The sequence below is a fragment of the Neodiprion fabricii genome, chromosome 1 (assembly GCF_021155785.1).
Source record: "Neodiprion fabricii isolate iyNeoFabr1 chromosome 1, iyNeoFabr1.1, whole genome shotgun sequence".
In the NCBI taxonomy this organism is placed as follows: Eukaryota; Metazoa; Arthropoda; class Insecta; order Hymenoptera; family Diprionidae; genus Neodiprion; species Neodiprion fabricii.
Genome location: NC_060239.1, coordinates 7,510,380 through 7,528,934, shown reverse-complemented (window position 1 = coordinate 7,528,934; position 18,555 = coordinate 7,510,380). Strand labels below are relative to the sequence as shown.

General features: G+C 37.1%; 1 protein-coding gene across 7 annotated transcripts; it reads left to right on the top strand.

The window, feature by feature from the left end:
- The first annotated feature begins 104 nt into the window (after window positions 1–104).
- Window positions 105–16,811, top strand: LOC124185855 (calcium-binding mitochondrial carrier protein Aralar1). Of its 7 annotated transcripts, none has more exons than XM_046577035.1 (19): window positions 105–255; window positions 465–527; window positions 10,257–10,313; window positions 11,128–11,270; window positions 11,443–11,558; window positions 11,640–11,779; window positions 11,858–12,004; window positions 12,101–12,242; window positions 12,360–12,453; window positions 12,792–12,830; window positions 13,452–13,542; window positions 13,645–13,720; window positions 13,811–13,929; window positions 14,005–14,175; window positions 14,253–14,393; window positions 14,476–14,670; window positions 14,795–14,897; window positions 15,677–15,767; window positions 16,106–16,811. In XM_046577035.1, exons 2-19 carry the CDS (start codon window positions 483–485, stop codon window positions 16,293–16,295), a joined length of 2,100 nt encoding a protein of 699 aa, XP_046432991.1. In that variant the 5' UTR covers window positions 105–255; window positions 465–482; the 3' UTR covers window positions 16,296–16,811. The 7 variants fall into 7 exon arrangements, with proteins under 7 accessions (XP_046432991.1, XP_046433030.1, XP_046433000.1 ...); XM_046577044.1 differs by having other exon boundaries at window positions 161–264; XM_046577082.1 differs by having other exon boundaries at window positions 169–255; window positions 465–531.
- Window positions 16,812–18,555: the final 1,744 nt, after the last annotated feature.

The window sequence follows — 18,555 nt, the reverse complement described above, 5'->3', positions numbered from 1 at the left end:
ATATTATACGTATAAACGGTAATTCAGGTTCAAGTAGCCTAGTATTTTCGCGCGGTTATTACTAGTCGTTCACTTGTTTCGCTACCTCGTGCGATCCTGGCATACTTTGACTTTGCAAAAATGCCACGAGATGTCGGCTGCGGTGAAACACTCCGTCGGTCTACAAGCCGCACATTACGTTAGAAAGAGGAGCACGGTGCACAGTGCCTGGGGTAGCAGCTCTCGATTTTGACGGACAGTGTTTCACGAGAGCAGGTAATAAATGTTAGTCTAATCGTAAGTCAGTTCCATAAACCATTTATATGTGAAATAGCTTTCCACCCTCATTCGTTCCGTGATAATTACGTGAAAATCCCCGTAATCACATGTATCTTGATTTTTGAAGGAAAAAAATAAAAATAATAAACTAATCATATTGTTACCAATAAATAAAAATAATCAACACATTACGTGATAAAAATCAGGTGAATTTCCTACCGGGAATGTTGAAGGACTGGTTCACGGTTATTGCATCGAGTAGTCAAGAGGTGGGTAAGTTTTTTTTCTATACATGTTCGGTTCTAATTTTTTAATTCATCTTATCTATCGCTCTACGTACAGTAAATTTGAGAAATTCCTGATTTATAAGCGACGAGCGTGACGAGGATGCGTTGGATCACGTATGCATGGAATACAACTAACTCGCCGTCAATTTTCTGGATTAGGCAAAACTAAACGTCGACGGCCTCCCTGACACCTGTCAAATCGGCGCGCTCGATTATCAACATTTACATTAGGCGTAACGTAACGTGACGTAACATGACGCAACGTAACGTAACGTATCGTTCCATGATCCAGTGCGTAGTCGTCGAGGCTTCCACACTTGGACGTCTTCGACTGACTGGCACAAAACCGTGACTCGAGCTTCCGTGCTGAGCTCGACGGTGTGGCTAACGAATATCGATCTAGCCGAGTGTTTCTATGCCTACTCTCCGACCAATTCACCAGAATTTCGAGGTCACCGGGGCCCGTCTCAGCCCGCGGCGTTCGACACGCTTCAAAAGCTTGAATAACGTAATTCTGTTGGAAGATGTCTCAGTTGGTACAGAGATCAGTGCCTCTCAGGCATATCAATGATACGTTTGTAACAGGTACAGCGCGTGTCTTATTATCGTAAACTGAAACTGATGTTCTTTTGTTTTTTCGCATTCCGAATTTTCCGAACTCGTGTGATACACGGCAAATGTATGCCAGCTGCTGATAGCGGACTCTTATGTAATATAATTCGAAACAAAACTCACGTACCTGTCAAAATGTGGCGAAATAATAAGCACGTGCGAAACGCAGCTGCTTTTATCATTGACCTTCGTCGCGACTTCAAGCCTCACGGCATTGAACTTGGTGTCGGTTAAAGGTAGAAGCACTATACTCACCAAATGCCCCGCACCGAGAATAAATCAAATGAATACGAAAAAACTAAACGCATTATTGATGCGAATAAATTTTCTCAATTTTCATTCATCTTTGCCATTGAATTCGTGCGAGAATCATGATGTCGGTATTTGTAATTCTGCTTCCTTGTAATACATATTCAGCCTTGCAGTATACATGAATATTTCGTTCAAGATATCGAACATGTTACATATCTGCGTGTACGCAAGATTAATCCAACGCTCCTCTCGGGGAATAATTAATAACGAACAAATACGGTTTATGGCCTCGCCTCTCAGCTCCGACTTTCGTATCAGGTATTCCGCGCATAGCTCGGGATATAACGCGTTGTACAGCGCGAACGGGTATATATATACTCGAGCTAAGGATAAACCTGGTCCGGGTGTCCGAGTGCGAGGGCGAGAAGCGAGATTAGAAGAAACGAATTCTGGGTTACGTCTTGCCCCGCGTCTCTTCATCTGTAGCCTTTCGGTTTCGCGCTCGCGTAAAAATCCGACTTACATATGTACATCAACCACATTGGCATTTTCGGTTTAGCGACCCTGACGACGACGACGACGACGACGAAGAAGCGAGGCGCTCGTCTTCTGCAGATACGTTAGATAGCCAAGGTCAGGCAGCACGCATTCGTCGCCTGATCTCTCTATAGCCGCGTGTGCGTCTATGGCATACACACACACACACACACACACACACATACACACACATGCCTAGATATCGCAAGTGTGTTGAGAGATATGATTGTATTATGTAAATCTATATACGTGTAGTGTACATTAGATGTATAGGCGAAGGTGTTAGACCCGATATATATTTCCGGTGCGGACGTCAGTTTTTCAGTATACGCCATACGATCAGTAACGTGAATTCTCGATGTATTTTTCCTTATTATTGCCTGCTTATTATTCCGTCAAATTCAATAGAAATCGAATTCTGATTACACCTCGCAATATGTTTTTTTTTCTACCCACTTTTGTCAGACATTGATTTTTTTTTTTTTTTACGATTGGAAAAAGCCTTAGGCAGTATCGGCATTTCGGCTCACAAATTATACGCCAGTATTAGATTTTAGAAGACGATACCTGACCACGTGGCTACGATACAGTCGTCGCGTAGTTAAGGCTTTATCGTCACGTTGATTTTACGTATACCTACTTAAATAATATGCGTACCGATATGTGATATAGGCATAACCGTACGTAATTTATTCGCAACCTATACAGATCCGGTTTGTTTATTGTCTGATATCGAAATACGTAAACATGTATATATATATATGTATGTGTGTGTGTAAGATCGAGTTTCCTCACATTGCATAATGTCATATAATTTATAAGTGATATTATGTTGGTAAAATTCTTCCGCTGAGAGATGATATCTTTCCAACGTCATACTTGCTTCTATCACGCACGCATATTATCGTTATACTACATAACAATCACAATATATTTACTCCGGGAAGAAGAGGCAATAACTTTCCGATCCAGTTAATAACACATATGCATACGTATACATACTGTAAGTAACTTTTAAAGAACGCGAGAAACGATATTTTTTCTAAACGCGACCTAACGGAGCAACGCAACAGTTGCACAAAAATTTTTTGCCTTCCGACGTCAGGGATGATCATTGTAAAAACATTCTTTAAATAATCTAATGCGACACCGAATCTACAGCCCTCGTAATTTCTCCTTGACGTGATACATCCGCTGCACATGGCAATCCGCACGTACCGCGCGTGAATCTCTGCCAAATTAATCGCCTACATAGTGTCGAGTTCTTATTTATCAACTGCCGCAATTGTTGCCGCAATGAAACAACATTTATCTCCATCGATTTCATTACTGTAAAGATATTCTTTTTTTTTTTACAGAATATTTTTACGGTACTGATGAACAGCGGTTAAGCAAGTGAAAAACATATGACGTGTTAATTGTTTCAGACCAATTAATCCCTGATATAAATTTCCGATATCATTCTATCAAGATCAAAATTCAATTCAACGAATTCGTACGTATTGCCGATTGCGAACATTTCGTCGTTTTTAACTCGCCTATGGAATAGCGTACAATTAGCGTACCGAGGTTATAATCTCGCGTTACTGTCGAAATCGCTTTATATACACGTGTATACACATGTGGAACGCTGATTTAATTGCGGACAGGCAGTGACAGAACAATTCTTTTCGATTTCGTATCCCGCTCCGCGTTGCAGAACGGCGCTAATCTTGTTACGTCCGGTTGGTACTTTGATTGTAAGAGGAGCGCTCTACAACTACCGCGTAGTCTCAAACTCTAAATATAACAAATCAACGGCACGTTTCAGTCACGGGGTATTTAAAACCAGATTGGAGTTAGTAAGGTTAACGTAACGATATATTGAAAAGAAGATCGCTGTTTTGAAAATTTAAAACGACTTTGAAGGAGTTCAGGGTCTGAATAAATTTCAATATACGCTTAATCTACTTCCCAAAAATGTACATTACTCAATTTTAGAGAAATATCCTATAGTTGCGATATAACGTTTTTTTTTTTCTAAAAGTGAATCGCCGCGTTAACGCAACGATCTTCAATATCGTTATTTAAAACGTTACGTACAACCCATCCAATTATACATTGCTCACAGGAAAAACCGGAAAAATGCCAGGATGGTCAGGGAAAAGTTTTCAATAAATTATTCTATTATTTTATCGTGCGGTGTTCTAGACCTTCGTTATTAATTTATTCATGATTTCACCAGTCTTATGCAAGGGTCAGTCAATTTAGTCTATGGTCAGTGCGGTAAAAACTTAATCTAACGTTCACGATGATGTTCACTAATTTTTACCATATATGTATACATATATATATATATATATATATATATATATATATATATATATATATATACACAAATGTATCAATAATAATCTGTGTAACTGTGTAATATTAGGCTTTGCAAGTGTGTCAAACACGCAGCACGGTATTATTTCCGCGATCATGTTTATAATATTCACGCTATATAATTGTGTTCTCTCTCTTTCGAGAGTGTAACAGCACGTTTCATTAACACGGCGATAGGACGTGTTAGTCGATTTATAATAATAATGAGGTATATCAGCGGTTTGAGTGATTGGTTCTTCCCGAGTGGATACACATGCCTTTTTATCTTTTGCATCGCGATACAGAATTTTTGACCAGCCTGTAAGATGTGTGATCGCAACGTTTTCGCAACGCCACAGTTAAATCTGGACGAATAATATTGAGAAATTGGTTAATCGAACAAATAACTGCAATCGTTAATCGCAGTTGTTATTTACTTGGTTAAACATTACTTATTTTAAATATTGTTTTCCTATCTAGGGGGGGTATTTTCGTTGTTTTTATCCGATTTAAAACTACACACTAATTACTCAATACCATTGCATACATGCCGACAACTCTTGATAACCGTTCCGCTTATGGAGCGTTGGGCATTGCAAAGCAACAAGTGGTCTTCATTGTTTAACGAGCATCTACTTGGTAATAACCGCGTTACAGAAGATTCAGAAACTTTACAGCTTAACTTTGAATTTCCATGAGCTGAAGATATGGGGACTTCCACGCGAACCCAACCAACGTCTGACCCTCACTAGTTTCGATTTTGTTCAACTTGTGTTTTTGCAATTTTCCCAACTTTGAAATAGTACCCTGAATCGTTTAAGATTTTTTTTTTTAAACCGCTTGATTATTTATAAATATTTAAACTGATTTTGAAAAGGATCTTTTTTTAAAAATTCTTAATAAGTTGAATAAAAATCTTTAAAATTTTCGGGGTACTGTTTCAGAGTTGGAACAACTGCAGAAATTTTCTAAACAAAATCAGAAATGGTTAGGGTCAAACGTTGGTCGGATTCGCGTGGAATTCCCCATGTACGTAGAATATGGAATGAAGGCTTGCCCTGAATGACAACGAAAATTTCCCTCGGTGTCGAATTGCCGATAGAATTTCCCAACGTAATCATCTGTCTGTACGAAAAAAATCCCATGCTCGCTAACATTATCAAATTGCATAATCATCCTTATCAATTTAATCGCCGATTCGCGATTGCTCGAACGTCGATGAGAACACGTGGCCGTAGAGGGGATATTATAGCCGGGATGACGGCAGCAGGGTCGAGTTTGGCCGTAGTTGAATTGCCGTCGTGGGTTATTCGTACTCTGAGAGTTTAGAGCTGCGGTGAAACGGAGTCCGTCGAAAATCGTCACCAGACAAGCAATGTTGTATTATTAAATTTTTCACCGCCACCTAGAATTATTTCGCGGCTTTCCTTCGCTCGGCAATTATATATCAGTGTTTCATCCAGTTGCGACGTAACTCCCGACGTAACGTAACGACCTCGACGTTGTACGAAAAAAAAACGACGGCCACCGGCAGCAGGGCAGCCCTCAATGACGGAGGAGGCCAATTCGCGGCGGCCCTCTCACTGACTGCGGTTCTAGAAACACAAAAAAAAAAAAAAAAAAATCTAAAACAAATCAATCGAAAATCGAAGAAGCTGTAACCATTTTTGATAGTTTTTTTTTTTTTTTTTGTTGAAAATTTTTCCATCAACCTTGTCTCGTTTAAATATAGAAAAAACCGTTTACTCCGTTGCGTAATATATTTGTTATACACATCGACGACGATATTTAACGTTGAAGTGATAATCGTGTGTAATTATTATTATACCTGCAGTTCACTGTACAAAGTATAAGTGTATTCGAGCAGCTGTATAATAATATAATAGTATAATAAAAGTGCAAAAAGGATATTTGCCTGCTGTAAGTAAGGTGCGGGGTATTTCGGTGCTTTGATCGGTGTTTATCTCTAAAAACACATTTCGACGTGAAGGCATAAATATAGTGATAAAAAAAAAAAACGTCATAGAAAATACGATACTTTGTTACGCAATCAGGATGCCGCGGAAGAATGATGAGACTTCCGGCACAGAGGTTAGTCCCTTGTTTTCTATCGATTACAAATTTCCCTGTATCTATACATGTGTTGTAATCATAGTAATCGACTCGTTGTGTGTCTAACAAAGACTAAAGATTGCTTATATCCCGCTAATTCGCGGCTTGTAATCGTGAAACGATGAATTCCTTTGGAGCCGATAATGTAGCGCGGCTCAACACTTGAAATAAAATTTCGCCCACGCAACTCTCGTGACAAGGTGACTGAGAGGGTATTGTTACGTGACACATATACCATTCTTTTTTTTAACAGCTCATTTCTTTTTTTTTTGTTTTTTTCAACGTACACCCGTATTTGCAAATTCTTATTCATTTCTCTGGGATCGATTGTTTTTTTTCAATCTTTCCTCCATTCAGGAGTATAATCTACAACATAAAACTTCTGTAAATTCGCGCGACATGCAAAAAGGAAGAAATACTTTTTTATACACTTACGGAATGTTACGTAAACTGCAATGAATAACGAAAATTGTTCACGATTTAGTTTAAATGAAGAGGAACAATATGTAGTGTGGTTCAGAAGCAAATGGCCTGCATTGTTATAACCGCGTTTCCATCATTCGAGTTACTTGAATAACAGATTTCTTTATACGAATGATTAGCTTTTGTTATATATCGTATAGTAATTTCAATTACGTAATAACCCCGGATTTCCTCGTGCATATCTTTTATCTGTTTTCATCCAAGGTTCCTAGGCCCGCTTTTTTGCAATCTAGATTCCAGTTAAAAGCAGTTAAAGTTCGCGTATGATCGTCGACACGTGACGAAGATACGTAAACCCGCAATCGCTAGATGATAATCACCTTTCTTACGTTCCAAGCAGATAGGATTAAAATTTATAACTCGAGTCTTGCGGGCTATGATCGCGCAATATTTTTACGTTTTCTTCTTACTATCAAGTTCTACTAAAAAATATTTTTTTAAACACTCTTCGCATCTACAGCAACGTGTCATTAAATAATAATTCACCTGTCAAACAAGCCCTGGAAAAATTAACACGACACTTCGCGCATAATAATTTTTCGAACGATTTTATAATATTAAAACTCGTTTTCTTTCATAAATATGGGGGAAAAAAAGCAGCAACATTGATCGCCACGTTTCCTATCACAAATTTATAATAAAACTAGTATAACAATCTTGTTCGTTGCCTCTGTCATAGATGAATGTAACGACGAAACTTAATTCCGTGTATGAAATTCTCTTAAAAGTATGATTCGTAGAATTTTTTTTTCTTCAATATCGTGTATTATATCGGCTGTTTGATCAGCTGATTCGTCAAGATATCGAGGTAACTCAAGAGAGTGGAAAGGTATTATATGTAGGTGTACGAGTACGTATCTGCATTACGTCGCGACCACGTGATACGAAGGCGTACGTTGTAATTGAAGGCTCTAATTTTATTTCTTGTCTCTTCCTTCCCTTTAATTTCAATTCTTACTGCTTCATTACACCTATCCGTGCGCATCTTTTTTCCTCCCTATGTATACAACGTCGGAATTAAAAGTCCGACATCTCCACTGCCGTTCACACTGATTACGTATAGACGACACAGATTTATGTATATAATTTACCAATATTATATATGTATATATTCATGTGTATCAGTAGAAGATATTGATAGCAATTATTTGCTACACTGCATTCTATATAAGTAATTAACTGCTCGATTATTATTTCCACACAATTATGAGACTATATACAAAATTTCATGACGTAAATTTTGATAAATTGTGAAAATGTACTATACTACCGTATATGTTTGTCTAATAATTATAAGTTTTTGTAAATTCACGAGAAGGACATAAACGAAGCTTCAAGATTCGTGAAACCCATTTTAGTTTACATAAATCGTCAATGGATTTAAGAATGCGTCTGTAAATGTCTGACCAATGATAATATTCCAAGAAATTTATTCGATTTTCGTTTAAAGTTACAGTCAATTGTCGATAATTCATCAGTCTCGAATTGCAAAAAATTTTTTAATATAGTGAAAAAAGAGGTAAGATTATTTATTTTAGAATTCACCGTACAGTGAAGTCGAAAGAAAATCCAAACCGAACCATTTCCGGAAATATTTCCGTCACAGATATCCGGAATATAAATATGAAGATATAGATTAGGAGGATCTAAATTACACCCGCAGCTTCATTAATCAAACATCCGGACATCATCCAATGACAGTAAATAAACTTTCAAGTAACAACAATAACAACGATACGACACCAACATGCGTGCATGGCTATCACAACACAAGCAATCACTGCAATTATTATAATAATTATTGCGGAACCAGCTGCAGAATCAATCAAATCACGAGGCTGAAGTTAGTAACGTTAACGCAAGGAAACAACAGTGAAAAAAATTAAAATTGCACAATTTTAGTATGACTTTGAAGTGGTTGGCTTTTTCAAAATATGATTGTATTTTATTTATCGTGATTTACTAAATTTTAGACATCCTAATGATGCGAATTAATTAACGTTTTTTCCTCAACATGCATCGTTACAGAAACTTTACTGAATCCATCCTCATGTAAAATCAATATTCGCGATGCATGGGTGATATAGTCTACAACGTCATATTCACGTTACATGCGCTCGGGTTCTGTGATATTTTCGTAACGATATCGCTAATCAGTTGTAAACAGCTCGCGAGTCATTGCTGCAAGCTTTTCGAGAGACGCCATCATTGTCGGTTTCGTGCGTTCGTTCAACGCTTGATTTCAGTCTTCAACCGACGTCGGTTGATATCGCGAACGGTGTTAAGTACTTATCACCTCGCCGTTACATCTCGGTTGTTTCGACGTCGGTATATTTTCCTTAATAAAAATCGAAAATCGGTATCAGTTTGATTAACCGGTCGTGTCACGTACGTCTCTCCGCAACGTCTCGCAGGCTTCGGTTCAACTTTCGATATACGTTTTAAAAGATTTTGCAACAATCATCAGCAGAATGCCGCTGACTAAGAGAGTACGTTTCTAATATTATAAAATAATTTTTGAACCTTCAAATGAACGGACAAACGAGATTAATGAAGGAATGGTGAAAGGCCGAGTGAGTGGATCGCTGCCACATGTCGTGTGCGAAGATCAATGAACTGACCTATCGGCCTGACTTCTATTACACTTACATGTCATCGTTTATTATTTTTAACGTTGAGAGGAATATTGAATCAATTAAAGTGTATACGAAAAGAATCTCGAAGGGTTAAACGAATCGGTTTATTGTATAATGTACTTAGATTCTACTTCTTCTTTTTCTGATACAAACTGTTCATTGACATTGCGTTGATGTCTGATAAGCCGCAACGTGTCGTATTTTAATATAGGCCGTGCCTGAGGTACGCAATGACCTTGACAGTATTACGTAACAGCTCCTCGACGTCGTAACGAGGCTTGAAATCGTATAATTGTGTGTCAGTGGTTACCACGGTGTTTGGTCACGATCCGTCTGACTACTTACTTTCTCTCGCTACTTGTGACACTTGTTTCGCATTGCATCGCGGTTCCGCGTGAGAATCGTTTTGGTCAATCTGTTTTTCCTGTGTCTGAAAGATTTGGAAAAAGTCTTTTTCAAATGTTTTTTTTTCTAGCAGGTCTCCTTGTTCGATAAAAATGTGATCATTGAAATATTTATGCATCAAGGTCACCGCGGAAATGTACATACATTGTCAAATGATAAGATAAACATTCATTTTCGCGGTTAGATAATAAATTAGTGATTACTTAGGTGTACGTGGTAAAATTATTAATTTTTAATTATGTAATAGAAGCATCGTTTCCATTTATTCTATTGCAATTGTGATTTTTATTTTTTTTTTTTATATAGAAATTTTATTGCGGTGTTTCAGGGTGCCGGGTATCTGAAACGGGCCAACACTGAGAGGCTACATGAAATTTTCGATCAGGTAAGCTGTATATATGAATTGTAATGAACTTTAAATTGATGATAATTGATTCTTTATATTTCTACTATCCACGTAGAATACACAACATTGTCATGCGATACCATGTACATAAATAAATAATTGGTTGATTGTTTTTTTTTGCGGTTATTGTAGGGGTGAAGAATTAAACTAAAATCATAAAAAAAAGATAGTAACGTGTTGTGAAAAAAAGAAAAACGAAATAAATAACGATTGTCTATTGCTGGGGTATATGTAATGATATAATTGTGTAGATGATGGTTATTATATTGCGTGTAGCATTTATGGGATAGGCTGCAGATAAAATTGGAAATGAATACCGAAATATTACATCACATTCGTGATATTGAGTATATATAGAATTAATTTCAACTGATATTGAAGCGGGTTTGATATCGCTGTGTGACATAATTCCCCGCATAGATAAGGGTGACATATTTAAAAGTTTCAGTAATCGTTACAATTCTTGAGTTATCATTGATTTCTGGTACAAGTGTAGTTCAACAATAAGAGAGCCCATTGGTCGGTTGAATTCACAACTAAATCTGACTTTCGTAATTTTCCGACAAATTGCAACAATTTTTGTCACCCCGAAACCGTAGACAGTAAAAATTTTTCGCAAGCCGGTCAGTAGATGATTGAAAATCATTGCTGGTGAAAGGGTTGCATGTAATCGAACGGTGTACAAGACGCTAGGAATTAGAAGATTGCAAAAAGAATGAAACCAAAAGAGGATGATAACGTAGGAGATTATAAATATGGCGATATTTGACCATATTCAAAATTTTATTTGCAGTATGCGACGCAGGAAAAAAATGGAGAGAGATTTATGACCCCAACAGATTTCGTACGGAGTTATCTTGGCTTTTATACAGATGCAGAGTTTAATCCTGAGTCTGTTAAGCTGCTTGCCGGCATCGTCGACACCAGCAAAGATGGGTAAGTTGTTCAAAAAAATAGAATAATACGTATATAGATAAATAAATAAATCAACTGAATAGAAACGGAAAAATTGTTGCTCTCCAACTACAATTCATTGATACGTACTGACGGTGAGTCTATTTTTATATGTACTCATTTAAACTAATAAAGTTTATTTTCCTCGTAATAGGCTCATCTCATTCGCCGAATTCCAGGCATTTGAGGGGCTACTTTGCGTCCCCGATGCTCTCTACAGAACAGCTTTTCAATTGTTTGATACTAATGGAAACGGAATGGTTGCGTTTGGTAAGATTTTATCGAAATATTTAGTTTAAACTAATCCGTTGTGAAAGAATCGCGTTGACATTGTCGTGAAAAAAATTTCAGACGAGTTCGCTGAGGTGATGAAAAAAACGGTTCTTCATCAGAAGATGCCGTTTAACATGGACAGTGGATTCATAAAGCTCTATTTTGGCAATGATAAAAAACGATTAATCAATTATGTCGAATTCAGCCAATTTCTTCACGTGAGTTGCAAAACCAACGTTAGAAATGTCACGACCGATAAAATCGTTTTGAATTAACTACGAGAGTTCGTATTTCAGGATTTTCACGAGGAATATGCGATGGAAGCTTTCAGAAAGTTTGACACCGGAGGTGCCGGATTTATCACTGCCTTAGACTTTCAAGACATTATGATTAGCATAAAAAGTCACTTACTGACTAACAAAATCAAAGATAATCTTGTTGCGGTAAGTTTCATGAGATAATTAAAGTTCCGATATGAAGGTTGCAAACTTGATGATCAAGCGCTGTGCAAACAGAATTAATTATTAATTGACTTGCAGGCTGCTGGGGCTGGGCAGGGGGGCAGAAAAGTCAGTTTTCCCTACTTCATGGCGTTTAATTCGTTGCTGAATAACATGGAGCTCATAAAACGTATATATTTGAACGCCACAAACGGTCACAGAAACCAGGAAGTCACTAAAGGTACAAAAACCTCGCCATTTAACGTTTTTAGTTTAAGCTCTACGTTTACTAAGGATCCCCAATTCTTGCCAACTTTTTGACCATCTTAAAACCAGGCCTTCCTTTTTTTTTTCACAGAGGAGTTCCTTCACTCTGCTCAAATGATGTCACAAATCACACCCCTCGAAGTAGACATTCTCTTCCAACTGTGCGATCTTCTTCATCAAACTGGGTGAGCTTATAAAAATCTTTTATTTCACTGAGATGGAAGTTCGATTTTTTAGATTTTCAAGCTTGTCAGGACATCTTTATCCAGCTATGTACATAAATGTGCAATGGTATTTTACTCTTCCGGGCAAGGATTGACGATATTTACTAGTATAGCATGGAGTGGAGGTTAGTCGGACGAGGATCGCTGTTCCATTGCCGTTGATGGTTCTAATATAGTCAAAAAAAAAAAAAAACACAAACAAATTAACGGTCGAAAACCATATAACTTCTGATAAGTGTTGAAAACAAAAACAGGACAGTGGACTCAGAATATTTGTATGTTTACGCTGCTTGGATCAGTTCTGCAACTGAAGATTCAGAGGCAAGGCCGTGGTTTGGGTGCGTCTTTGTATTTCCGAATATCTTGTTCTAGTACGTTATCTCGAATGATCGCTACAACCTGCATCGTTATAATTTAGTTATTTCTTCCTATCTCAGGTCCTATTTTAGGACTCATTTCATCCGTCCTTAGCAGCTGAGGCCAAAACGTCGCGGAGCCAAAATAATGAATGCTTTACAGATACATACATATGTATATATACATATATATGTATATACACAATATTAAATTGATATTTCTTTTCTAGCAGTACTTATTGCCTCTTCTCAGTTTGTTATGTATACATATTATTTCCACTACCTTGCACAAGTAAATATCGTAACACGCAATCCACAGACATTCGTCAACATTTATCAGGATGTTGAATCGAAGAAACAAAAGTTGTTTTTATCTCGTTACTTTAACTTTCAGTATTGAAAATGCGGTACGAATTTCTATGGAAGATATGAATCTAGATGAGAAGAAATCTATTGCGGATTAATCATAATTTTCTCATCTACGAGAGTTATAAACAAAAAGTTCAATTTCATAAGAACTATTTTATTATATCCTTTTCAAGTCTGATTAATTCATCATTGAAGAACATGTTACATTTAAGTATTTTCTTGTCATATTTTCAGGAGGATAGTCTACAACGATCTTATTGATATCACGCCGGAACAGTATTTCAAGCATATTTCAAAACGTCTTGCGGAAGTCAAAGCAGTTTCGGTTAGTTGGACATTGTTTCTTCTTTTTAAAATTTTATTATTTGTGATGAAGTGGTAAAATATTTACACCTCGTGTTGACCAAAAACATCTATCACTTTTCAGAGCCCTGATGAGCGAGGTGTTGTTACCCAAATTCTAGAGAGTGGATATAGATTTATACTCGGTTCCATTGGTGGAGGTAATAATAAATTCACCGTATATTTAAATTACGGCAAATTACAAGCATTTTAGATACCAATATCAATTTATTTTCGTACTCACTTTACAGCCGTTGGTGCGACAGCAGTTTATCCAGTTGACTTGGTAAAAACACGTATGCAGAATCAAAGAACAGGCTCGTTCATCGGTGAATTAATGTATCGGAACAGCATTGATTGTTTTAAAAAGGTTGGAATCAGAAAGTCTGAAGACATAACTCCTCCTGCATTGTTAATGATAAAGCCGGTGCCATTTGTCTGACAGGTGATTCGTCACGAAGGTGTTTTTGGACTGTATCGTGGTTTGGCTCCGCAACTAATGGGAGTAGCCCCAGAAAAAGCTATAAAACTGACGGTGAACGACTTTGTAAGGGACAAGTGCATGGACAAGAATGGAAACATTCCGCTGTTGGGAGAAATCTTGTCCGGAGCATGTGTACGCATTTATTATTCAAAGTATTCTGAAAAACTTATCCATCAGTAATAGCATGTATCATTATCTCTCTTATACAGGCTGGAGGATCTCAAGTTATATTTACAAATCCTTTGGAGATCGTTAAGATCCGACTTCAAGTTGCCGGTGAAATAGCGGGAGGATCGAAAGTACGTGCGCTTTCGGTCGTAAAGGAATTAGGACTGTTTGGTCTGTACAAGGTAAGACATGTAATTTGATAACAGTGTTCACCATACCTTGAGGTATTAACAATCCGTCTGAGCATCTGATGTCACTTTTCAGGGTGCTCGGGCTTGTCTCTTGCGTGATGTGCCATTCAGTGCCATTTACTTTCCCACTTACGCTCATCTCAAAGCGAAAATGGCCGATGAAGGCGGATACAACACACCGGTATCTCTTCTAGTCTCAGGAGCTATCGCTGGTATCCCAGCCGCTGCATTAGTCACACCAGCGGATGTGATCAAGACAAGATTACAGGTGATTTTCTATTTTTGTTTTGTATTATCGAGCCAAGTGTGCAGCGACATGCGCTGTTGTTACTCATGTTGCTAGTGAAAAAAAAGTCAGTCCAAATACAATTTCGATTTTTTAAATACTACAGGTCGTAGCAAGGCAAGGCCAAACAACTTACACTGGTGTAATGGATTGTGCTCGTAAAATATACCGAGAAGAAGGTGCAAGAGCTTTATGGAAAGGTGCCACAGGTATGTCTCATGATTTTATATTTCTTCAATGATATTGAACTACTTCTCAACTTGCCAGCTAACCCTGTATAATAGGGATGATTGTTTTGTAGTAGAAATTGCACTAGCTGCCGCTTATAATGCGCATGGATATCGGGTTGTATAAAATACAATCTGAATTATATTTTGCATAATGAAAGTACAATAGCTTTAATGGCGCGTCCCATAATAGAGTCTACATTAGTTACATGTCGGCTTTCAAAGCCACGTGTGGCTGTAAATGATTATAAATTCTTGTTAGTAATATTTTTTGTCGTGGTCGATTGAATGCATCGGGCTGGACCCGCTGCATCTTCGGCCCTTATTCTTCACAATATGACCCGGAAACTTACTTGTCAGTGAGTATACCCCCTTCTCTTTCGAGACTGCCCTAAAAATTGTGCCCTAACAAGTTTCCTATTCACTTTGATGTCCGTGTGCAGAATGAACAACACTGTTGAGTAATATGCTCGATTTATACACATTGTCAATTTCTGTATCACTGGTACCTGCATACATGGGACATAGTGTATACTATGTATGTACTTTCATTTATTCAACTAACGTGATGAATAATTGAAAATTAAAATTCATGCGCTACTGAGTGTTAATGCATCATCCAGTTATTTCACATATTCACGAATGCACTTCATCGATGCCACATGAACTCTTTTATTCGCATCTTATAGCGAATTTAGGAATACAAAAGTTTGTCAGCATATCGTTTTTGTGTTTTACTTACTTGATGTTTTTATTTGTAGCTCGAGTACTAAGGTCATCACCACAATTCGGTGTCACTCTCTTCACTTATGAGTTACTGCAGAGGCTGTTCGTCGTTGACTTTGGAGGATCGTAAGTGAAACACTACAGTAATAGTGACTTGTAATAATATATCGGTCTTTTTATTTTGATGAGGCATAGAAAATTGCTGAAGGTTTTACATATTGTCTATTAGTAAAAGAAATTTCTACACTGTTTTCTTTTCTCGACATGCCTTTTCTTTTTTGCAAATAGTGCTGACTATTCCTGAGGTACAATAATTTATCAAATGAATATACAGCAATGCAAAAAACGTTTGCCAAAACATTGAGCCTAGACATTAATATAGTATTTCACGCTTTATTTTCACGCTAATAAATCATTAGCGTACATGGTTCATTCGGTTATCTAACAAGAAGTGTTTTTCACAGACGGCCGACCGGTTCGGAGCAGAAGGTTCCTACGACAGGTGTCGCGAATGAAATACGATCAACTAACCCCGACCATATTGGAGGGTACCAAGTCGCCCTACCCATCTTTACTGGTATTGAAACGAAATTTGGCCTTTGCTTACCCAGGTATCAAGCGGTTGCAGCGAAAACGCCGAGTCTTTCACAGTAATACTAGTGCTCGAAGGCTTATAGAAGCTAGGTAGTTATACAAAAGATTGTTGATACGTTTCTATTCATGTATATATACGAATCTATGCAGATATTTATACATATGTGTGCATATGTAAAAATGTCAATCGCAGATATAGATAAATCATAGTAATATTGAATTGAATATTTCAATTTAACGTAATTTTAAAACGAAAGAAAACTAAAGCACCGAGTGTTCGGTTTTCATAATATCAAGCTACTTGCATATTAGAGAAAATCAAACATCTACTTGATCTTTCAAGGCCTTGCAAATAAATATTTCTGATACATGTTGCACTGCATAATATTTTATAAATTGTTATTCGACTGGCATAAATATCAATCTCACTACAAGTCTAGCAGACTGCTGGGACATTCGTTTTCAAACCGAAAAAATTATAAGATATCTATCTACTCCTAAACTTTGTTACACATTGCAATGATTGTACCTGTTATCATAAGAAAGCTCAGGAATATATTGATAGAATTATATGAAGAAAAAATGAATTCCTGTGCTTGCTGGGCACTCTCTTTGTTTTCAAACACTCGTCGAGCTGGCATGACTTTTCTTCTGGCAAGTGTCAAACGTTAGATTATACAATTCGTAACAGAAGGCGTCTATTCACAGAGTATCGCTACAAATTGCAATCTTCTCTTGTGTGAATTACGTTTTGCAATCGTTGATTCAATTCTTATTCAGCCTACACAAACATCAATAATAAAATATACGTAGACGTGTTACATATTATATTTCACTTTCAGAAGATTGATAAGTGTATCGTTTTATTTGTTGCGTTTATATATTACACACATTATACCGTATACCTTTTTTGTTGTTGGTCTTCATGAGCAACACTACAACTGATTGTCGAACTTGGAAGAACACTTTCTGTATATACATATAAGTAATATTAATTCGCATCTTCCTGTAATTGAATGTGTCTATTGTTTTGTGAATTCTATTAAAAGCTAATTATCATCAATTGAATTTATATATTTATATCATATCAATCAATTGAATTTAAATTAGTGTAATTGAGAGAAAAAAAATATGCAAACACAGTTGCACAAAAATTAAACTCATTCTGGACAACTACGGTAGAATAATCAGTGAAAGGAAGATGAACTGCGAGATTTCTTGTTGATTTTGGAAAAATTTTGATTTTGTGCCGATATCTTTATATGTTTCTAAGAGTGCTACTGATTGTGAGATTAATCGAACTTCTCTAATTGTACACAATGGCATTTTAACGACACGTTGGAAAAAAAATTTAATTTCCCGGAAAATATGATTTCTGTATACTTATTAAGCAATTCACAATATTTTTCGCACATTTTGGAAGTCTGCTTATGAATTCATCCGTGATTGGTGTATTTGACTGGAACAGGACATCCAATTGAAGAATGAATATACGCGTCTGTGGTAACGATAGATGTTTGACGTCTAACTAAGTAACATGTGAAAATGTCAAACTTTAAATTGCATCCCCTGCCACCCCATTGTGAATAAATACTGACGTTATATTATTGTATATTTTGAAATAAGAATAAATACTATTATTGAAATAACGAGTCTTAGAAACCAACAATTTTATCAGCGATGGAGACGTACACTCTCTTCTTGTGTGTTGACCTATTCATTTCGCATAATAATATCATTATAGAGGTCTAATGAATTGACGAACGAATTTTCGTCTCAAAATCGATTTGTACGACCCTTTCCCGACCAATTGGACCCCAAGGAACTCAGAAAACGCAGCAAGAGGAGCGTGGGAGCAAAGGGAGAGAAGATACGAGGAAAAAAGCACCTGCTGAAAAATGTCGAAAATTCAGGTTTTCGTTTTTTGGCTGTAACTTTCGATGCGTTGATCGGAGCGTATTGGAACTGCGCCTTATCGATTGCTCTCGCAAAATCACGTCCGAATAGTGCATGAAAGAATTTATTCCAGTACTTTTCCTGATCGCAAAAATTTCCGCCAAAAATGCAAAGGGGTTAGCCTTACTTTTTCTTCATTTTTTGAGCGGAAAATTTTTTGTTTCGGATTCGTTTCAAATGACCCGTACCTGATTTATTGGACCCTCAGGAACTCAGAAAACGCAGCGAAAACAGCGTAGTGATTTAAAGACCTAGAAAGGTGATAGGGAGAGAAAGAACGACGCTTCTTAACACTTCGAGTGTATTTTAACACACATTTGAAAGATACGAGCGAAATTTTTCATCATCCAACTGTCGCAGAAGG